The 17,918-nt window shown below is 40.0% G+C and overlaps 1 protein-coding gene across 1 annotated transcript in view; it reads right to left on the bottom strand.

Annotated features, from left to right (window-relative positions):
- Positions 1-17,918, bottom strand: part of DPP6 (dipeptidyl peptidase like 6) — a 982,502-nt gene that overhangs the window by 109,117 nt on the left and 855,467 nt on the right. Inside the window, exons 9-12 of the mRNA XM_019508144.1 lie at positions 15,220-15,374; positions 13,938-14,035; positions 6,033-6,156; positions 4,980-5,018 (exon numbers count right to left, since the gene is read on the bottom strand). Of these exons, the coding sequence (XP_019363689.1) occupies positions 4,980-5,018; positions 6,033-6,156; positions 13,938-14,035; positions 15,220-15,374 (416 nt within the window). The remainder of the gene's footprint in view (positions 1-4,979; positions 5,019-6,032; positions 6,157-13,937; positions 14,036-15,219; positions 15,375-17,918) is intronic.

The raw sequence follows: 17,918 nt of genomic DNA, 5'->3' as shown, positions 1-17,918 counted from the left end.
CCCCCACAACATACATGCACAGCCCTGGACAAGCCACCAACACCTCTGTCCCATCACCTGCCTCATTCACCCCTGAGGCTCTTTCCCCCTGCATTGATTTGTGAGGCTGAGACAATATGTTGATGTCCATCTCTGAGGCCAGAGGGCCTGCCACCAATAATATTATTACATAAGATAAGTGCTGTCATGAATTGGTTAGCACACGTGTGTCTCTGTGTATCACTCCCCTCTACTGGATAAAAGAAGAACTGCTCAACTAAGTGCCATAGGCCCGGTGCTACTCCCTGCTAAAGGAGATTTTCCTTTACCTCTACTGATAGAGCCCATGCTGTTGAATAATGAGACTTAGTTCTGTCCCTGCTGTGCTCTGTGGACTCTAGGAAGTACATGGTGACAGCGATGTGGAGATGCATTTCTATACTTCAGTGCTTCTAAATGCAAAACAACACAGAAAGGCGAGTGCAAAGCCAGCCTTGTTTTTAGTTTCCAGACCATTGAAACTACACTGAAAAATGTGAGTTGCGCTATGCATGAATCACTAGTGGAGCTGTTATACTGTGACAACGAGAATTTGAGAGACTGAAAAGAAAAAACTAAGAAATGTTCTTCAGCCTAGGACCAAGACTGAGCCAAGGCACTTAAGGAAACAGGAGAGCTGGTATAAAGAATGCACCTTAGGGGAAGGAAATGAAGAGAAGATTTGTGTTTAGCTTATGTGAGAGGTGTTGTGGGTTATCTTGTAAGGGGCCAGTTTCTGGCTGCGCTGAAGTCAACTGCAAAACTCTCACCGACTTAAAACCCCCTTAACATTCATTCAAAACCAGCATTTGAAAATTGCCTGTGTTCCCTTCCCCTTGCTTTCCAGGAAGAACAACTTGTTACCTGTGACAACTGCACTTGCTTCCTGGAAAGAACTGCCTCATTGGCCTTAGGTCAAAGGTTTTTACAGCTAAGGAACATGAAAAATTGGAAACAAATACTATTTCAGATTATCTATGCATCTCATTAGAGATATAGATACAGGACAATATTTGCCAGGGTGAGTCCCTAAAGTCATGCCCTTGTGCCTACATGCTGGTATCTAAACATAAGAGGTCTGATCTTCAGAAGTGATAGGCACCAACAAATGCTACCAAAGTCAGTGGGAGCTACATGTGGACAGCACCGATAAAAATTAGGTCACTTTTATTTGGGAGCCTAATGCCAAATCCTCAGCATGTTATATTGGTACAAATATTAATGATTGATAGAAATGTTCTGAAACTTTGGTAATATATTGGTGATCTATGCACTGATCAATTATATTCTGTTTTCCCACTAAGGAGATTTGAATGGTTACATCCTTTCCAGCCTCTTCCAAAGACAAACTCTGAGGTGGTCTAGCATCTCTAAGAGTTTGTACTTAAATACAATTAATTCATACAGTTTCAGGACAGAAGGGACCATTAGATCCTCCAACCTAACCTGCACCTCAGAAGCCATTAATTTTCACCCAGTTACTTGACTGAGCATTAAAACACTTTCAGTTTAAGATGTGCCGGCCTTCCTTAAAACCCATACCTGCTGGGACATTTGCCTGAAATCCCAGGGGAATTTTCCCGGCACTAGTCCTTGCTGAGCATCCACGTAATCTTACTGATCTTTCTCCCATCCTGCCTCCAGTTTATTGTCATTTTTCTCTTCGCTACTTCATGTCTAATATGCTTTGCAAACTCCCCATGATAGGGGCCAAAGGAGTCCAAAGCTATCTTTAAATTGTAATACAAAAACTTTTCAAAAACTCCTACATGACTCAGGAATCGAGTCCATTTTCAAAAGTGACTTGAGGAGCTTTTAGAAAGGAACTTAAAGTTTTTGAAACTATATACTTACACAATTAAATGTCCAAGTGCCTTCTTAAAATGGGACTTAGGTTCATAACTCACCTGAGCAAAAGCTTGGCAGTGCTCTACACACCTTCAGTGACTGGCAGAAGTGACTAACAATAGCATTATTGTGGCAGTTGCACACGCAACTAGTTTTTCAGATACCTAAATGTTCATTTTGGAGTGCAGCTGAGTGCCTGTGTGAGGCCTGAATGTTCTGGCTTGAACACTCAGAAAAGAAGCCATTTTCCTTAGCTAAGCTAGCTGTGCACGGAAAGGAACTGCTCTCATCTCTGGACAAGAGTCACAGGGATGTCATTTGCTACTCTCTCCTGCTCCTGGGAAGGTTCTCCTCTCAGCTTAAGAAGTCCTGATCACTTGGCTGACTCACTATTAGGTCTGAAATATGAATTTCATTTCCAGCTGGGCTCAATGCTTGCTGTTCAACATACATATTTGGTCACATCTGCTAAAATAGTTATCTAAGTTCTCAAACATGGGAGGGGAAAAAAAAAAAGCAGGAAAAGGAAATAACCTAATAATCATACAGCTAGTCTAAAACAGAAACTTAGCAGAGCGTCATTGCCAGAACTTAAATTCAAGGAGCTCTACATTATTTTCCTGACTCCTAGAAAACCAGCTGGGACTTATTTGCACAGTTGTGCCAAATGTCTCAAAACCCTGTTGTGATGAATATTTTAGCACGCTGCCGGAATATCAAACTCATTGGTTTAAAACAAAGAACTTGGGTTCTCTAAACCCTGGTGCAGCATTTGTTGCATGGAGGAGAAGGAATAGAATTTGCCATTTTGTAGCGCACACGATATAATGCACATCACTTAACACCTAAAATTATCATTAAACTTCCTAGTATTCACACTTTAAGTACTGACTTATGTACCAGATAAACAATGCTGAACCTGGATATATAACATCTTTCCACTAGTGTCAAATAGGAATAAGTGGCCTCCACTACTGTAACTTACTTGAATCAAATATGAAATGATCCTGGGAAAAGTCAGGGTGAAAGTGCACTGGTATAAGTTAAACTGGTATAACCGTCATTTGTTCACAACTTACCCTGAGGTACCAATTTGTTCATGGCAAATCCACTCTTCTATCACCAAATGGTGAAGCATTGTAATAGTATCTACTGTATGCAGATACTGGAGTATTTACTCAAGGATAGCTGCATTTCTGTTCACTCTAGATCCTGGTGTAATTTATACTGATATCCAAAATTCTTTTAAATTACTCTGGTATACATGTGTCTCAGTCCAGGTCCTCTGAAGACTCAGCACTCAATCAGGGTATTGTACTTTAAATGTACATATCTAGGTTCAGTTACAGCATGACAGATGTTGCAGGAAGTGGAAGGGAAGAGGTTTAAACTGGTTCCATACTTATAAAAATAGATCTCCCAGTGAATCTTGTGATATTTAAAATAGAGGAATTTAATTTTGTTTTCCTTTTAAAAGCTCCATCTTTGAACAATTTTCAATATATCCAGGCTAATATATATAGTGCATTGTGGGGATATAAGCTATACTGGGTGTTTTTATTTGTCTTCTCTATACGTGAACTCAGGTAGAGAAAAGAAGATTTTAGTTTGGGGCATCTAACTAACTATAAAGTTAGTTTTTACATGGACCATGTACCAGTCATTGCTGAAGGAAAGTCTCTAGACTGAGGGGAATATTGGTCTCATTATGTATCGGAGTTCCTAGATTCTTAGGATTTCTGTACCAATCACGGCGAATTTGTGCTGTACTTCATTTCTGCATGAGGAAATCCAGCATGGGTTCTTTTATTTTACTCATGTTTGTGTGTCAGGCACTCAGAGATGCCACAAAAAACAGACTGATACCAATAGCTTCTCTCTGAGGAGGAACTTGATCAACTCTCAGATTGTTCCCTAAACTAACACTCAGGTAGTGTCATTAGTTATCACAAACTTTTACACTTCAGAAAGCAATAATTATGTTGGATGAATAGGGCCTGTATGGATCAATGCCAATGATTATTTAGAAAATAAATCTTAATTTTAATTAATTTAAACTCTTTGTTTATAGTTTCTAACTGACCTTCACTTCTTTTTCCTTGGTGCTTATACTCAGTTCAGCCTCTTTTTTAAGGCGCAGAAGTGGATTTTTGAGCTGATATACTTAGATGTAAAATTCAGAAGTACAAACTTGATTGTCTTATGACAGAGTCTCTAAAAAATTTGTCCCTGTGATAGAAATAGGTTGTACTTGATGTCCCAGGAGGTCCCTTCCAATTTAATGCTCTAGGTTTCCTTGTAAGCATTCATGGTTTCAACTGTTGCTTAAATTTACCATTTTGATTTGTTTGCCTTTCCTCTTTTCTTCTATTTAAAGTATCTGCAATAGTTTATTTGAGGTCACATTTCAAAAGTTCCTAGGTAACTAAGGAGCTCTCAAATATTACTTAGGATTCACCTAATGGCCCTTTTTAGACTTGCTTTTTCAATCATTTAATTCTGATTCTCTCCTGTGTGGAGGGCCACTGCATCAATTAATACAACCATCAGCCCCAAAATAAGATTTTATTGAGGACTTGTGCTGTTGGTCAGTCTTAGCTTGGCTTTTGGTGCAGGGGTGACTCATTCAATAGTAGTTTTTCAGGCAGCTTATATTCATGTCAAACATATTTTGGGAATTCAGGCATTTATACACTTGCTTCGGGGTGGGGGGGGTGCAGGGTGTTTTAATTAGAGCAGCTCTCAGACAGACACTCTAATTAAAATACTGCAGCATCACATGTATTCAGCATCCTGCATTTCAAAATGACCATGGGGGCCTTTTAACTAAAGCTCATTCAATGACTTTTGGTTAAAGAGCGCCTGCTACCATTTTAAAATGTGGGATGCTGAATACACATGATGCTGCAGCACACTGGAGCATTTTAATTAGAAAGTTGCAGTGGACTCAATCAAACTAGAACACATCAGAGCATGTGTATAGGCACCCCATGGTTTTAACTAGTAGGGCCTCCTAGAGAAAAAGAAATCTCAGATATTTTAGGCAAAGGTGTCCCATAGCTCAATAAAAAGAGCCTGTATATTTTACATTCTGTTAGGAAGATCACTGTTACCTGTCTGTGCAGCCAGCCTTCGCTTTCATCTTCGTGTTTCTAAAATGAAATGACATAATTAAATAACAGTTTGCATGTGTTTCATTTTGCTCATCAGTGCAGAAAGCAGTTTGACTGAGTCTGAACGGTTGTGACCAAGCACAGAGAAACTGTTCAAGCGTGCTGTTCAGGAATATAATCCAGGGCCTGTTCTTCTATTGTTGCTTTCTGATAAACAAGCAAAGTCTCATATAGGAAGACATGTTATTCATATGGACAAAAAGGAAATTCAAAAGACACATGGCTCCTTAAAGTAAGACAGTAATTTACTTGTTATTACACTATTCCCAGGATCTTCATATAGACCTTGCATGCACAAAGGGTTTGCACTGCATAAGCTTATAAACAGATATAGTTACATAGAAAGATCCCCCTGAATGTGCAGAGAGAAGGGATGCTGATGAAGCACAAAAGCTTATGCTATACATCTCTGATTTAGCTAGACTATGAGGTACAAATCTACCCTGCCTTCCCCCTGAATGAAGATAAGTTTTGCCATTTTAGAACGTTGTTTATGTATCTGTACTGAAATCATCTATATTACTATGCAGGTATTTCTGGTGGGATAACTGAATCTACACTAGGGGAAACTTCCCTGAATCAGCCCAAAATATGTGTTTGGACTCTGATTTACATAATTCCATTAACTCAGATGGTAAAAGGACTCTCAAGTTAAAAACAGCACTGTTAGATGCGTGTGTGTGTGTGTGTGTGTGCTTCTATCTACATTAATATACCATAAGCTTGTAAACAGGCACAAACAACGTGGAAGGCCAGACCGAGACTGGCTTTCTATAGATCCACTAGGAGCGCAGAACCCCTCCCTTGCTCAGTAAATTCAGATATGGTATGTTACTATGTCCTGAAGCAAATGTGTGTCTACCTAAAGCAATGTACAAGTCTGTATACAGTCTGACACACTTTCTAATAAAATGGTTTAAATATTTTCTCCCAGTGCAGACCACAAATATTAAAGGTAAGTACTTTTAAATGGCTCTGAAGTGTATTTCTTACCTTTGTACAGACTCCAGTGGTGGCATCACAGAGGGTCAAGATAGAGACGTTCTGTGCCCTGTTTAACCAGTTTACTGCCACTTTGGTACTCGTTGCCCATTTCACCATGGTTATGTAGTAGTCCCTGAAAACACGTAAACATACATAGACCGCTATCACTCTGTAGTACTAGACCAGCAACATGCAGCCCAGAGATGCTAATGCTACAATATTTTGCCACTCAACCGACTGATGGGTTTGTTGATCCTAGTATGAACAGGAAGGGAAGGAACAATCTCTAAGTCTCAATGTTTCTCCGGTTAGTTATATATGCATTGGAAGATGATATATTTTAGGGCTCTACATGTAAGTTCCAAATTTCTACTCTAGTTGCCAGCTGAGTGGGTAACTACTAAAGAGCAATAGGACTACAAAAGGATGCATGGAAAGTGTATGAAGTTACAAATCTATGTAGATGCAAAGACAAATAAACAAAAAAAAAGGCAAAATAGTTTGATGAATCTGACTCAAGATGTCTGGCTCAGCTAAAGAATGTAAAAATCAAATTACTGTATTTTATCATGTATAACATGCCCCAGAATATAATATGCATCTTGCTTTTCAAAAGCAGAAAGAAGAGGGTGGGGAATAAATGGTTTTTTTCAGAGTTATAACTGCATAAAGCAGGGACAGAGCCTAATCTTCACATGACTTACCCTGCTTTTCTTGCTTAACTAAAGCTGAAACCAAGCTGTTGGGTAGAGCTTTGAAAAGAACTAAAGTGTGTCCAAGGCTGTGAAATGGGAGAAGAGAAACCAGGAGCAGCTTGCAGAGAGCAAAATTGTCCTTAGAAAGGTTAGCTTGATTAATGGAACATCACAAGCATGAAAAATAATCGTTAACACCTCTGGAGTAAAGAACAATGAGTCAGTAAAGGAACAGACTTCCTCAACTCCTGAAGAGCAATTCAACACCACCTACACTGTGCTACACTGTGGATCAGGAATCAAAGCGTGGTGCTTCTACCCCAGGCAAAAAACCTGGCTTTCTTCATTTATTGCATGCACCATAAATTTATGGAGCTGATTTTGGGGGAAACAGTGAATGTTGTATGTGAAATATATGGTAACCTCCCATCTGAATGTATGACTTGGGATACAGAACAACAGAGCCTCCTCAGCAGTGGAGACCTGCACATATAGAACTAGTGTTATGCAGCGTTTAATACCACAAACATTAGTAGAAAGTAGTCAACGAAGCTGTGTGAGAATGAATCGGCCAAGAATAAGAATATGGTTCCAAATCCCTTTGTCATCATCATCACTCCAGTATTTACTGGAACCATATTGGGCTCCATTCTTCTAGGCTGAACAACCATATAATACATAACAGTCTTTGTCCTAAAGAATTTGTAAAAGACAAAGTGAAGCAACTGGGGATACAAATAAATAGGCTAAGAGGGAAGAGATGGGATAACATCCAAATATAATAGGAGGTGCAAACTCTCCACCAGTCAGGGGTGGTACTGGGAGATTTCCACCTTCAGTCATGGATCTGCAAAAATCTACAGCTGCATCTAAAAAGTATAGCTCTCATTGAACTGACTGGTGGGCCAAAGGCATCCCTAAATTATAATACAGTGACTTTTCATGGTGCACAGTCTATAAAACATTTAGTAGTTCATTTGTTTGATATAAAATATGTAAAAGGAGTTGTTGCTCTCATTGGGATTAGTGTGCTGTATCACTAGAGAGCATTCTGTGTTCTGGCAAGGATTTCTGTGTGTACTGAACAAAAAGGGCAAAAGCAACAAAGATCTGTTTTCCTAGTAAAATAACACGTTGGAAACCAATTTAGCAATATTTGGCGCACAAATTTTGCTGGAAAAAATAAGAAAAGTGTTTAGCTCCTGCATGAACAACACCGAAGAACAGGAACAGGGAGCCTTTGGGTAACAGTATCTTGAAAAGTCAGCATTTGAAATCAAGCGTGATTTTATACTTGAGATCAGCAATAGCATGTTTCCTAGGAGGTAAAATACAGCTGCATTAAAAAAAAAAAAAAAAAAAGGGAAACAAATTTTGTGAATTTAGGGCAAATTGTTGCTGGCAACATTTTTTTAATAGAGTTTAGAGGACACGTTAAATTTTGAAACGACTCACAGTGACTAGCAGGCAGCAACTTCAGATCTTGGTATCATTTCCCCTTCCAAACATCAGAGAAGGAAGTGGAACCCAAGTGGGCAAAAGATGTGAGGCACCCCACTAGCTTCTCCAGCTGTATTTGTAACATACTTTGTGCATACTTGGAGTACCAAACAATCACTAGGTGTGCACTGACCCTGCCTAAAGGGATATAGGTGCCTACTAGCATGGATTTAGATCACAACAGAATTTGGGCAGGAGCGAGATGCACAGACAGCTGGTTGAGATTGCGTCCAAACATGCCCAAATGTGTACGGATCATTTCAAGCTGAAATAGAAATACCTAACAAATCTAGGCACCTAAGTGGTTTTGGGGCCTTTAAGTGGGGTTGATTTGGATCACTCTTTTTTTTCGTAATCACAGAACCATAGAAAATTAGAGTTGGAAGGGACCTCAGGAGGTCACATGTACTCCAAACTTCTGCTCAAGGCAGGACCATCCCAAAGTAGATCATCCCAGCCAAAGCTTTGTCTAGTCGGGTCTTAAAAACCTCCAACGATGGAGATTCCACCACCTCTCTGGGTAACCTGTCCCAGTTGCTTACTACCCTCCTAGTGAGAAAGTTTTTTCCTAATATCTAACCTAAACTTCCCTTGCTGCAACATGAGACCATTGCTTCTTGTTCTGTCATCAGCCATCACTGAAAATAGTCTAGCTCCATCCTCTTTGAAACCACCCTTCAGGTAGTTAAATGCTGCTATTAAATTCCTCATCATTCTTCTCTTCTCCAGACTAAATAAGCCCAGTTCCTCAGCTTCTCCTCATTAGTTATATTTCCAAGCCCTCTAACCATTTTTGTTGCCCTCTGCTGGACTCTCTCCAATTTGTCCACATCCTTTTTGTAGGGGGGGTGGGACGGGGGGCAAAACTGAACACAGTATTGCAGATGTGGCCTCAGCAGTGCTGAATAGAGGGGAATAATCACTTCCCTCAATCTGCTGGCAACACTCCTACCAATGCAGCCCAGTATGCCATTAGCCTTTCTCACAATAAGGGCACACTGTTGACTCATATTCAGCCTATTATCTATTGTAACCCCCAGGTCCTTTTCTGCAGAGATGGTGCTTAGCAAGTCGGTCCCCAGCCTGTGTCAGTACACGGGATTGTTCTGTCCTAAGTGCAGGACTTTTCACTTGTCCTTGTTGAACATCATGTGATTTCTTTAGGTGCAATCCTCCAATTTGTCTAGGTCTCCCTGAATCCTAGCTCTACCCCCAGCATATCTACTACTCCCCACAGCTTAGTGTCATCTGCATATTTGCTAAGGGTACACTCCATCCCATCTTTCAGGTTGTTAATAAAGATACTGAACAAAACCAGTCCCAAGACTGACCCCTGGGGCACTCCACTTGATACCAGCTGCCAACTAGACATCAAGTAATTGATTGAGCCCTTTGAGCCCGACAATCCAGCCAGTTTCCTATCCACCTTACAGTCCATTCATCCAGCCTGTACTTCCTTAGCTTGTTTGCAAGAATGCTGTGAGAAACCATATTAAAAACCTTGCTAAAATTAAGGTATATCTTGTCCACTGCTCTTCCAACATCCACAGAGCCAGTCATCTTATCATAGAAGGCAATCAGGTTGGTCAGGCACGACTTGTCCTTGGTGAATCCAATCACCTTCTCCTCCAAATGCTCACAAATGGATTCTTTGAGGATCTGTTCCATGATTTTTCCAGGGACTGAGGTGAGACTGACTCGTTTGCAATTCCCTGGATCCTCCATCTTCCCTTTCTTCATGATGGGCATTATATTTGCCCTTTTCCAGTCCTCCAGAACCTCTCCTGATTGTGATGAGCTTTATCGGGATGTTCATTGGGAAGGTTTGTTCCTGCATCCTCTGTAAGACTTCTTTAAAATACAACCAGCTCTCCTGGACATGCAGGGATGTAAATTCCATCTAAGTCCCATTAGGCAGCTTAGTATCTGGCCTCAGTAACATATCCAGGAATATGGTGAATGTGGAATTGGGGTCCTGGAAATCATAGGTTATCAGCCAAGGCACTAAGCCATACTACTTCTCTCTGAGTAGGCAAGTTGTAAAATGAGACTTCTGCATAATATGGAAAATCCTCATTTATCCAGTTACCCGGTCTCCTTTGTGAAGTTGTGTGGTTTGCTCATCTGTTGTACCCTGTAATAATCCTAGATGATGAACTCATTGAGAGAGGTACTGGTAGTACAGCCTGGAGCATGAGACACCAATTCTCCACTGTAATACAGATCAGGAGTGATAAAAACTATCATAATTCCTATTTGTTTTCACAGGAAATTGTCCTGAAAGATTGAAAAGTTTGGCAGGATTTATCTGAGCTACTGAAGGAGGTCAGGCTGCCTCATGTTATAAATCATCAACAACAGTTTCATCCTTTTCATGAAGGATGACTTTATTTTTATCACAAGACATTTCCCATCTAAGAACCACATGGATGGCTTGGAGTCAGCAACCTAAAACCAAACTGTGCAGGCATCGTAATAATAGGGAATGGCACTGGCGATGCATCGGGCATGCGTGTGGGTGCACAGGCACCCCCTGAGATTGGCAGGGCACTCCCTGAGATTGGCTGCTGCCGACACTGCCGGCAGCATCTACAGGCAGTCACTGGTCATGGCAGGGGCTCTTGAACTAAAGCTTGTTTGATGAGCTTTAGTTTGAGCGCTCCCATCACCATTTTTAAGCCTGGGGATGCTGATACAGGAGACATGGTGGTGCTTTAATTACAGCAGCTTGTGGACCCACTCTAATTAAAGCACACCCCCGGAGCATGTGTAAAAGTGCCCGTAATGCCTCAGTAGGAGTGGATATCAGGCCTGGGTAAGAGGCTGGCTCATGGCCCTGTGTGCACTGTGTACATGCCAATAGAGCAGGCTATTTGCTACTTGCTCATTTTTTTAATTAAACGATGCCTGGTGCTCAGAAACAAAGGGTTTTCATTAGGGTCACAGTTTGCTGCTTTTTTGCAAGCACATGAAATTGAAAATCAGAGGTTTTTTGTACTGTTTTTCTGCAAAAATGTATATTTTGGGGTAAGTACATCCTATTTTCAGCTTATGCAAATAGAAACATTTTACTAAAAAATGGTACTTTTACCAGAAATGGATTTCCAAAATAACATTTCTTTTATCTTCTTAATCTTTTTTTTCCTGAAATATTTTTTGCATGGGAATTTTAGAAACAAATTCAAAATTTCCTATGAAAAATAGCAGGAAAAACTATTTTCTAGCTCTTCTAGTTGCACTAAAGATTGTTTTAAGGGAACTTCAGCATATCAGGAAGAGCTGTGACATCATCATCCTGAACTGAGTCACGAACCTTTAGTTTTATTTACATTTAAATGTTTTACATAGCACTTCTCTGCTTTGCGATCCTTGTAAGAAGTACTCCTTTCCTCCTCAAAACTCCTTTTTGTAACTAACCTGACAGCCTATCTTCATTGTCAAGTCTAATGAAATGCAATCACACTAATCCTCTCATTTCAGAAAATACATGCATAATGAATATGTACCCCCATGGGTCTACCAGCAAGACTTGTTCTGTGTTCTGGGGTCTGGCAGTGTTAGGTTTTTGATGAAATATACAGGAAGGATTGTTAATTATGATATATTTTGCATTCTTTTACAATATCAATTATAATCAAATAAATACATTATAGTCATCCATACTAATTATAGCAAATGAACCCCAGACTGCACATATTTATTAGAGTACATGGAAGCTGCAGCTGCACAAATTAACTTTCAAGCAATTGTTATAATAAAGCCAGGATGAAGAATTCCAATGTTAGCTTTCGTGTTTAAAGACTATGTTTTTTTTCCGGTCAATACTCCAACAGAAAAATGGCAACATTCAAGGACAATGGTTTTGAGCTTTCCTGGGAACCAGTGCTCATTACATATAGACTTTAAATTCCTTTTGGAAAGGCAAGCCCTGTTATCTACTTATTGAGTGTACTCGTCCATGGTTTTGCAGTACCACTGGATCCACAACAGAGCACTTAAATAACATGGAAAAAACACTACAAGGCACATCCTGACACTCTTTCCAGTGGAGGACAACTTACTCACAAAAGGTCTCGTGGCTTGGGACCACTTGTGTGGCACAGTGCACTCAACTAACTATCAGAGATTAGCTTTTTATGTATTTCATGTCCAGGGAAAATTACCTCCACCAGACTTGTGAGCCCTGTAAACATTCAAGTTCATTTGTTATATGCAGTGCCTATAGGTTTACCTGAATTTGTTAATAGGCTCAAAGAAGCTAATTCTGCTCTCACTTGCAACAGTGTAAATCCACCGAAGTTAGACTTGCATGTCTGATTATGGAAATCAGAATGTGGCCTCCAGACTCCAGGCTTGGAAGTGACTATTGTGAGCTAAAGCAATAAATTAGACCTGAAGGTAGACAGATTATAACAGCTGCTTACTGGGGCCGAGTGAAGTGGGCCCTGTTCGATTAGGATTCGGCCCGAATCAGGGACAGAAATCACTGTCCCTGATTCCATCCAGCTGAATCCAAATCTGAAGATTTGATGCTGATCTGTGGAATTAGCGATTCAGACATAGGCACAGCTTTAAAAGTGTTTTCTATATACCTTGAGGTAGCAGGCGCAGCTCATGATTGCTGTGATCCTGGGGCACATGGAGCATCCCACAGGAGTGCAGGGGGGGCCCTCGATGTGCTTGGTGGTGAATCCAGAAGTGGACTGGGAGTATTTCCAGTCCACTTCAGGGTCTGCCAGGGACTGCGCTGCCCCCCTCTCCCCCCTGCATACCTCCCTGGCTCGGTGATCAGCCACACGGGGACCCCCGGGTGCCCACCCCAGACCCAGGAAGCACCAGTCGCAGAGCCAGGGCGGCGCTCCTGCACACTCCCCAACAGACCCGGCATTGCCACTTCTGTGTCTGCTGCCAAGCATGGTGAAGAGCCTCTCGCACTTCTGTGGGGGCATACCCCAGCATCCATGCATTCCAGCACCCCATGCACCCCAGCATTTATGAGCCCCTGCTACCTAGAGGTATGTAGAAAAAGCATTTAAAGCTGTCTGTGTCCAAATCTCTGAATACGTCCAAATCTCCCCGAATCGATTCAAAGGTTCCAATTCAATTTGGAGGTTAAAGGGTCCTCTGGTTCGATTTCAATTCAGAGATTCAGCCACCAAATCAGGCTCTATCTCCGCCGAATCGAATCAGGGACTGAAGCTTCGCACAGTCCTACTGCTTACCTCAATGCAGGATACTGTTTTTTACAGACTTGTTTTCAAGCTTCCATGAAACCACAAAATGTAGGCCCCTGTTCATCTGAACATTTCAGCACATGCTTAAAACCAAGTTAAAGGGTTAACCAGTGTTTAAGTCCTGAACCAGCTGAGTTTCATGTGTGCTGCTGTTGTTCCTGTGTCTTAGCTTAGCATGACAGTGCCTCCATTTGCTGCATTATAGCATGGTCTTTACAATGGTCAAAAATAACATGCTTAAGGAATTTGCTGTTGTGGATTTTGGATCAATCAGAAGACATCCCTCAGAAGAAAGGCATTATAATCCTAACTAATTATTTCAACAGGAAAGGAAATCACACTAAAAAAGGACATTTTTTCTGAGTTTCAAGGGGTTTTTTTGGTTTGCAACGACTGAAATTATTTAATAGCAGTGGAGTAAAGTAATGCTTTTGATTGAAAGTTATGGTGCAAGACTGGCAGGGACAACATACTAAGAAACATACCTCATTCTTTGATCATCAGGGGGAGTCATTTCCAGATCATGAGTAGGTCCATTCAAACCAATCACGTGTAAAGAAATAGTTGGGTTTTCCATTCCAGCCTGGAAATTCAAAATAAATTACTTTAATTTATTGCAACTGAACAGAGCCTAAAACACTGTGCCATGATAAAAAGTTACTACAGAAAGTGCTACACACAAAACAAACATTTAATATATCAAAGTATAGGCACTTTTTGTGTTAAAAGTCTGCAGAGGACCATCCAGAGGGGAAAAAAAAGCCATCTAACTTTTAAAGTAGGCACGGAGGTATAAGCAATCTAGCTAGACAAAATGTGATTGCCCCTAGAATGAAATCTGACTGAAATACTGAGACCAACACCTTTCATAAAGGTTGTGGTATGTTTTATGACAAATAGACAGGATTTCAGTTTTACCCCTCATTTGAAAATGGCAGGCTGTTCTTTAGCAGCAAATTGGACATGATTAAATACTGACTTGTAGGAAAGAGCATTTCCCCCTGAATCAATACTTCTTCCTTTGACAATTCTTTGCATGTTTCCCATATTAAGGAGTAGCTCAGTTTGGCCCACCTTAACAGACAAGATTGAGGTAGGTTAGATACCTTTTGCAAGTGGCTCTGTAGTATAGTACAATTACATACTACACAGTAAAAATTATGAGAACAATGATAATCATCTCCACCCATGGAGATCTGCACAAGGTGCTGCCCACCTTTGGTGACACTCTTTGGCATGGACCTGTTAAACTTCAGATCTTTTCCATCTCTCATTTTCTTTCAGTAAAGCTAGAATGCAACCTGTTTCAAAAGGCAGAATATCTGTCCTGATGTTATGCTATGCTGAATTTTATAGGAATGCCTACATTATGCATTTTCTTCATTTGCCCTTTGATATAAAAAACACAAAAGCAACAAATATAATATCATTTATTTACAGACACTCATGGGTAGATGAACTCCTGACATAAAAACCTAACTGCTTTTTTCCCTTGTACAAGGGGAAAATGTTCACATTGTACTTTTTCTCATTCAATTTTTGAATGACCAACACCAGCATCAGAAAAATGTAATTTTATAGATGCAAATAAAGAGTAATGAAGACTGCTATTCAACAGGGAACAACTGAACTGTTCTCTGTTTACTGCTTTGCTTATGAAAATGCTCTATTACATATTCTCATAGCTGAGTCAGCTGGAAGCAAAAACCATGAAAAATGCAAAAAGTTAACACAACAAGGCTGTTTAAAGTTATTATTTTCCCTCACCTTTGGATAATGATATGTTTTAACAGTAGGATAAAGACTGCCAGTGTATACAGGAATCTCCATGGTGGGGACTCTGGAGGCATTTATTGTTGCGTATGCTAACCTGGTGCCATCAGGAGACCACCAATGTGCAATATAGGTCTTCAAGATCTCCTCTAATTAAAACACAAACACACAGAGAGGCTATTAGAGGTAAATTACTAGTTAGCAATGAAATCAAACAGCATAGATCTGAAAATCCCAGGCTAATCACAGCACAACATAGAAGCAACAGAAGTATCAGGAAACATGCTCATTAAATTAATGTGAGGCAAAGATTTCCTGAGGTGGTATCTTTTATTGGACCAACTACATAATCGGGAAGAGTTAAGCACATTTTTGAATACAAGGCATTAGTCTTCAAGTCAGTTAATGCAAAATAATTGATATGATTGATAATTATTGCAAAGATGTAGGTTATTAGGCATAATTATTCTGCTCTAGAAACATCAGATTGCTAACAACATGACACTTGCTCAAGGCACTATAATAGGCTCTCCGGTCACTGTAATAAGGGTACCACCCAGAGCACTGTGCCCATATATAATGTGTACTTGCTATACATATTGAGTGTTTGGATCTGTAAGTCACCTCCAGTAACAAAGAATGATACGTCATGGTACTATTGGCCCTTTCAAAACATGATAAAGACTGAGATTTTGCTTTCTTGTTGCCTTGCAATGGCATCACAAAATCTTGTGGATTGAATTTGCTGGAGCACTTGTCAAGGACTCCATGTTCAACTTTCTAATCACTGTCCCAGGTTTGGAAAAGGTGACTGGTCTGCAACAGGGCATGTAGCCTTGACACCTAATGTCATATCGGGCTTTAAAAGTATACTCTCCTGATGCCACCTTGAATTTATCTTCACTTCACTTTTTGTACCAGTTTTTCACACCAATACACCGTAAACTGTAGAAGTAGAAATTAATGCTTTCTACCACTGGGATTCCAGGTGTCACACAGCAGCATGGAGTGGTTGATCAGAGAGAAGCCAGTAAAATTATGCCTGAATTGCGGTGTGCATGTATGTGTAGGGGATAGTAACCAGAAAAAAAACATACCTGGCATCATGGGAGGGCTGGAACTGTCCTTTATGCTGACCTGATATTAGCCCTAGACACTTTTAGTTTCTACTACTTATTCTAACCATAACTTGCCTTTCTGTAAAGACAATTTCAGGTTCTGAATATATAAAAAGCCTGCAAAAATAAGTTTTTGAAATCCTAAGCTTCTTAGATAACTGGCATTTGGAAGACAGTCATTTGGCTTCCTAAAGCTCTCGTTTTCATTAAGAGATTTAATATCATATGAGTCATCCTGATTAAACTGTGGAAGAAGGGACCACATATGCTGTACAGAATGCTATGCAGGAAAACAGGTTTTATTATTTTAATGTGAGACTAAGAACCATGAAGCCTGAAGAAATGGAGTTGCAGAGAATCCAGTCCTAGAAGTGACCATTGTGTTGGTAAGCTACTTCTACACTACAGGAAGGATACAGAGGACACTGTAATTTTTGGCCAGTTCAGTGTTTTGGCCTATGGGTTTTGTGCACAGCACTACTAAGAATTCCTGTGCCTGGTCTGCACTGCAAACAGACTTGCACACCTTTATATGTGGCTTTTTGGACTTCCAGGGGTATACTGCATGCTCCAAGCTCTGTCCCATAAAACAACAACAAAGCAGGCAATGAATTCTACATATTGCTATATGGAGAAAGAGTTTAGACATATTACATAACATATTTACTCTGTGTAAACTGTCGTAATTTTTTTCTATAGCATATAAATGGGAAAAAAGACATGTAGAAAACTTTGATGGTTTCATCCTATTTCCTCAGTACTCAGAACGACCAATGATAAGAACATCTTCTACGTAATTTGGCAAATGGTTGAAGATAAGCTGTTTTGAATGGATGAGAATCACAAAACCTGAGTTTGAGTACTGTTGGTCTGAGATGATTGGGATAAAATGAACTTTTTAAATCAAAAACAAATCAAGCTTGTTGGAGGTCAGGGGCAGTTTCATCTAAATCATATGATCAAGATATGGCCCATGATGACCACCACTGATTTTATCATTCATCAAGCTTTTAGTACTTATGGACAGGGACTTAATTTTTTATTGTTTAAAGCAGCTTTCTTAGAAAAATCCTTGACTGGGATGGTTAGTTAGGGATGATCCTGACTTGAGCATGGGGCTGGACTAGGTGGCTGCCTTCACACCAGCTCTACACTTCTGTGATACTATATTTTTAGCATGACATAATAAATATTGTGATATTGTCATTCAAAAGCTCGCTGGTTGCTTTAAATAGCTAGATAGCATTAATTCAATATTGGCAGTATTCCCCATGTTTAAGGATGATGTTTTCATAAGTATAAGAAATGCTAAATACAGTGATATAATATTATTTTCCCATTTTTCAAGGCAGTGTTAAAAAGGTTGTGAGGACAACCACTATTAAAAATTACTACTTTTATTAATCATACGGTGAATTCATCCAAATTTAATGGCAGCCCAAGACCTTCAAAGTAAAAGCTAATGAGCACAAGTAGGAAAGATGTAATATTATACACAGCCTCTGATCTCCACTTGGCAAAATACTGTTGGAACATTTTCATTGCATTGTCCTATACGTTATGTTTTTATATATA

Source organism: Gavialis gangeticus, unplaced genomic scaffold (assembly GCF_001723915.1).
Source record: "Gavialis gangeticus isolate Ggan-Ray unplaced genomic scaffold, GavGan_comp1, whole genome shotgun sequence".
Classification (NCBI taxonomy): Eukaryota; Metazoa; Chordata; order Crocodylia; family Gavialidae; genus Gavialis; species Gavialis gangeticus.
Note: the sequence above shows the minus strand (reverse complement) of the source record. Positions and strands in the feature narration are given on the sequence as shown.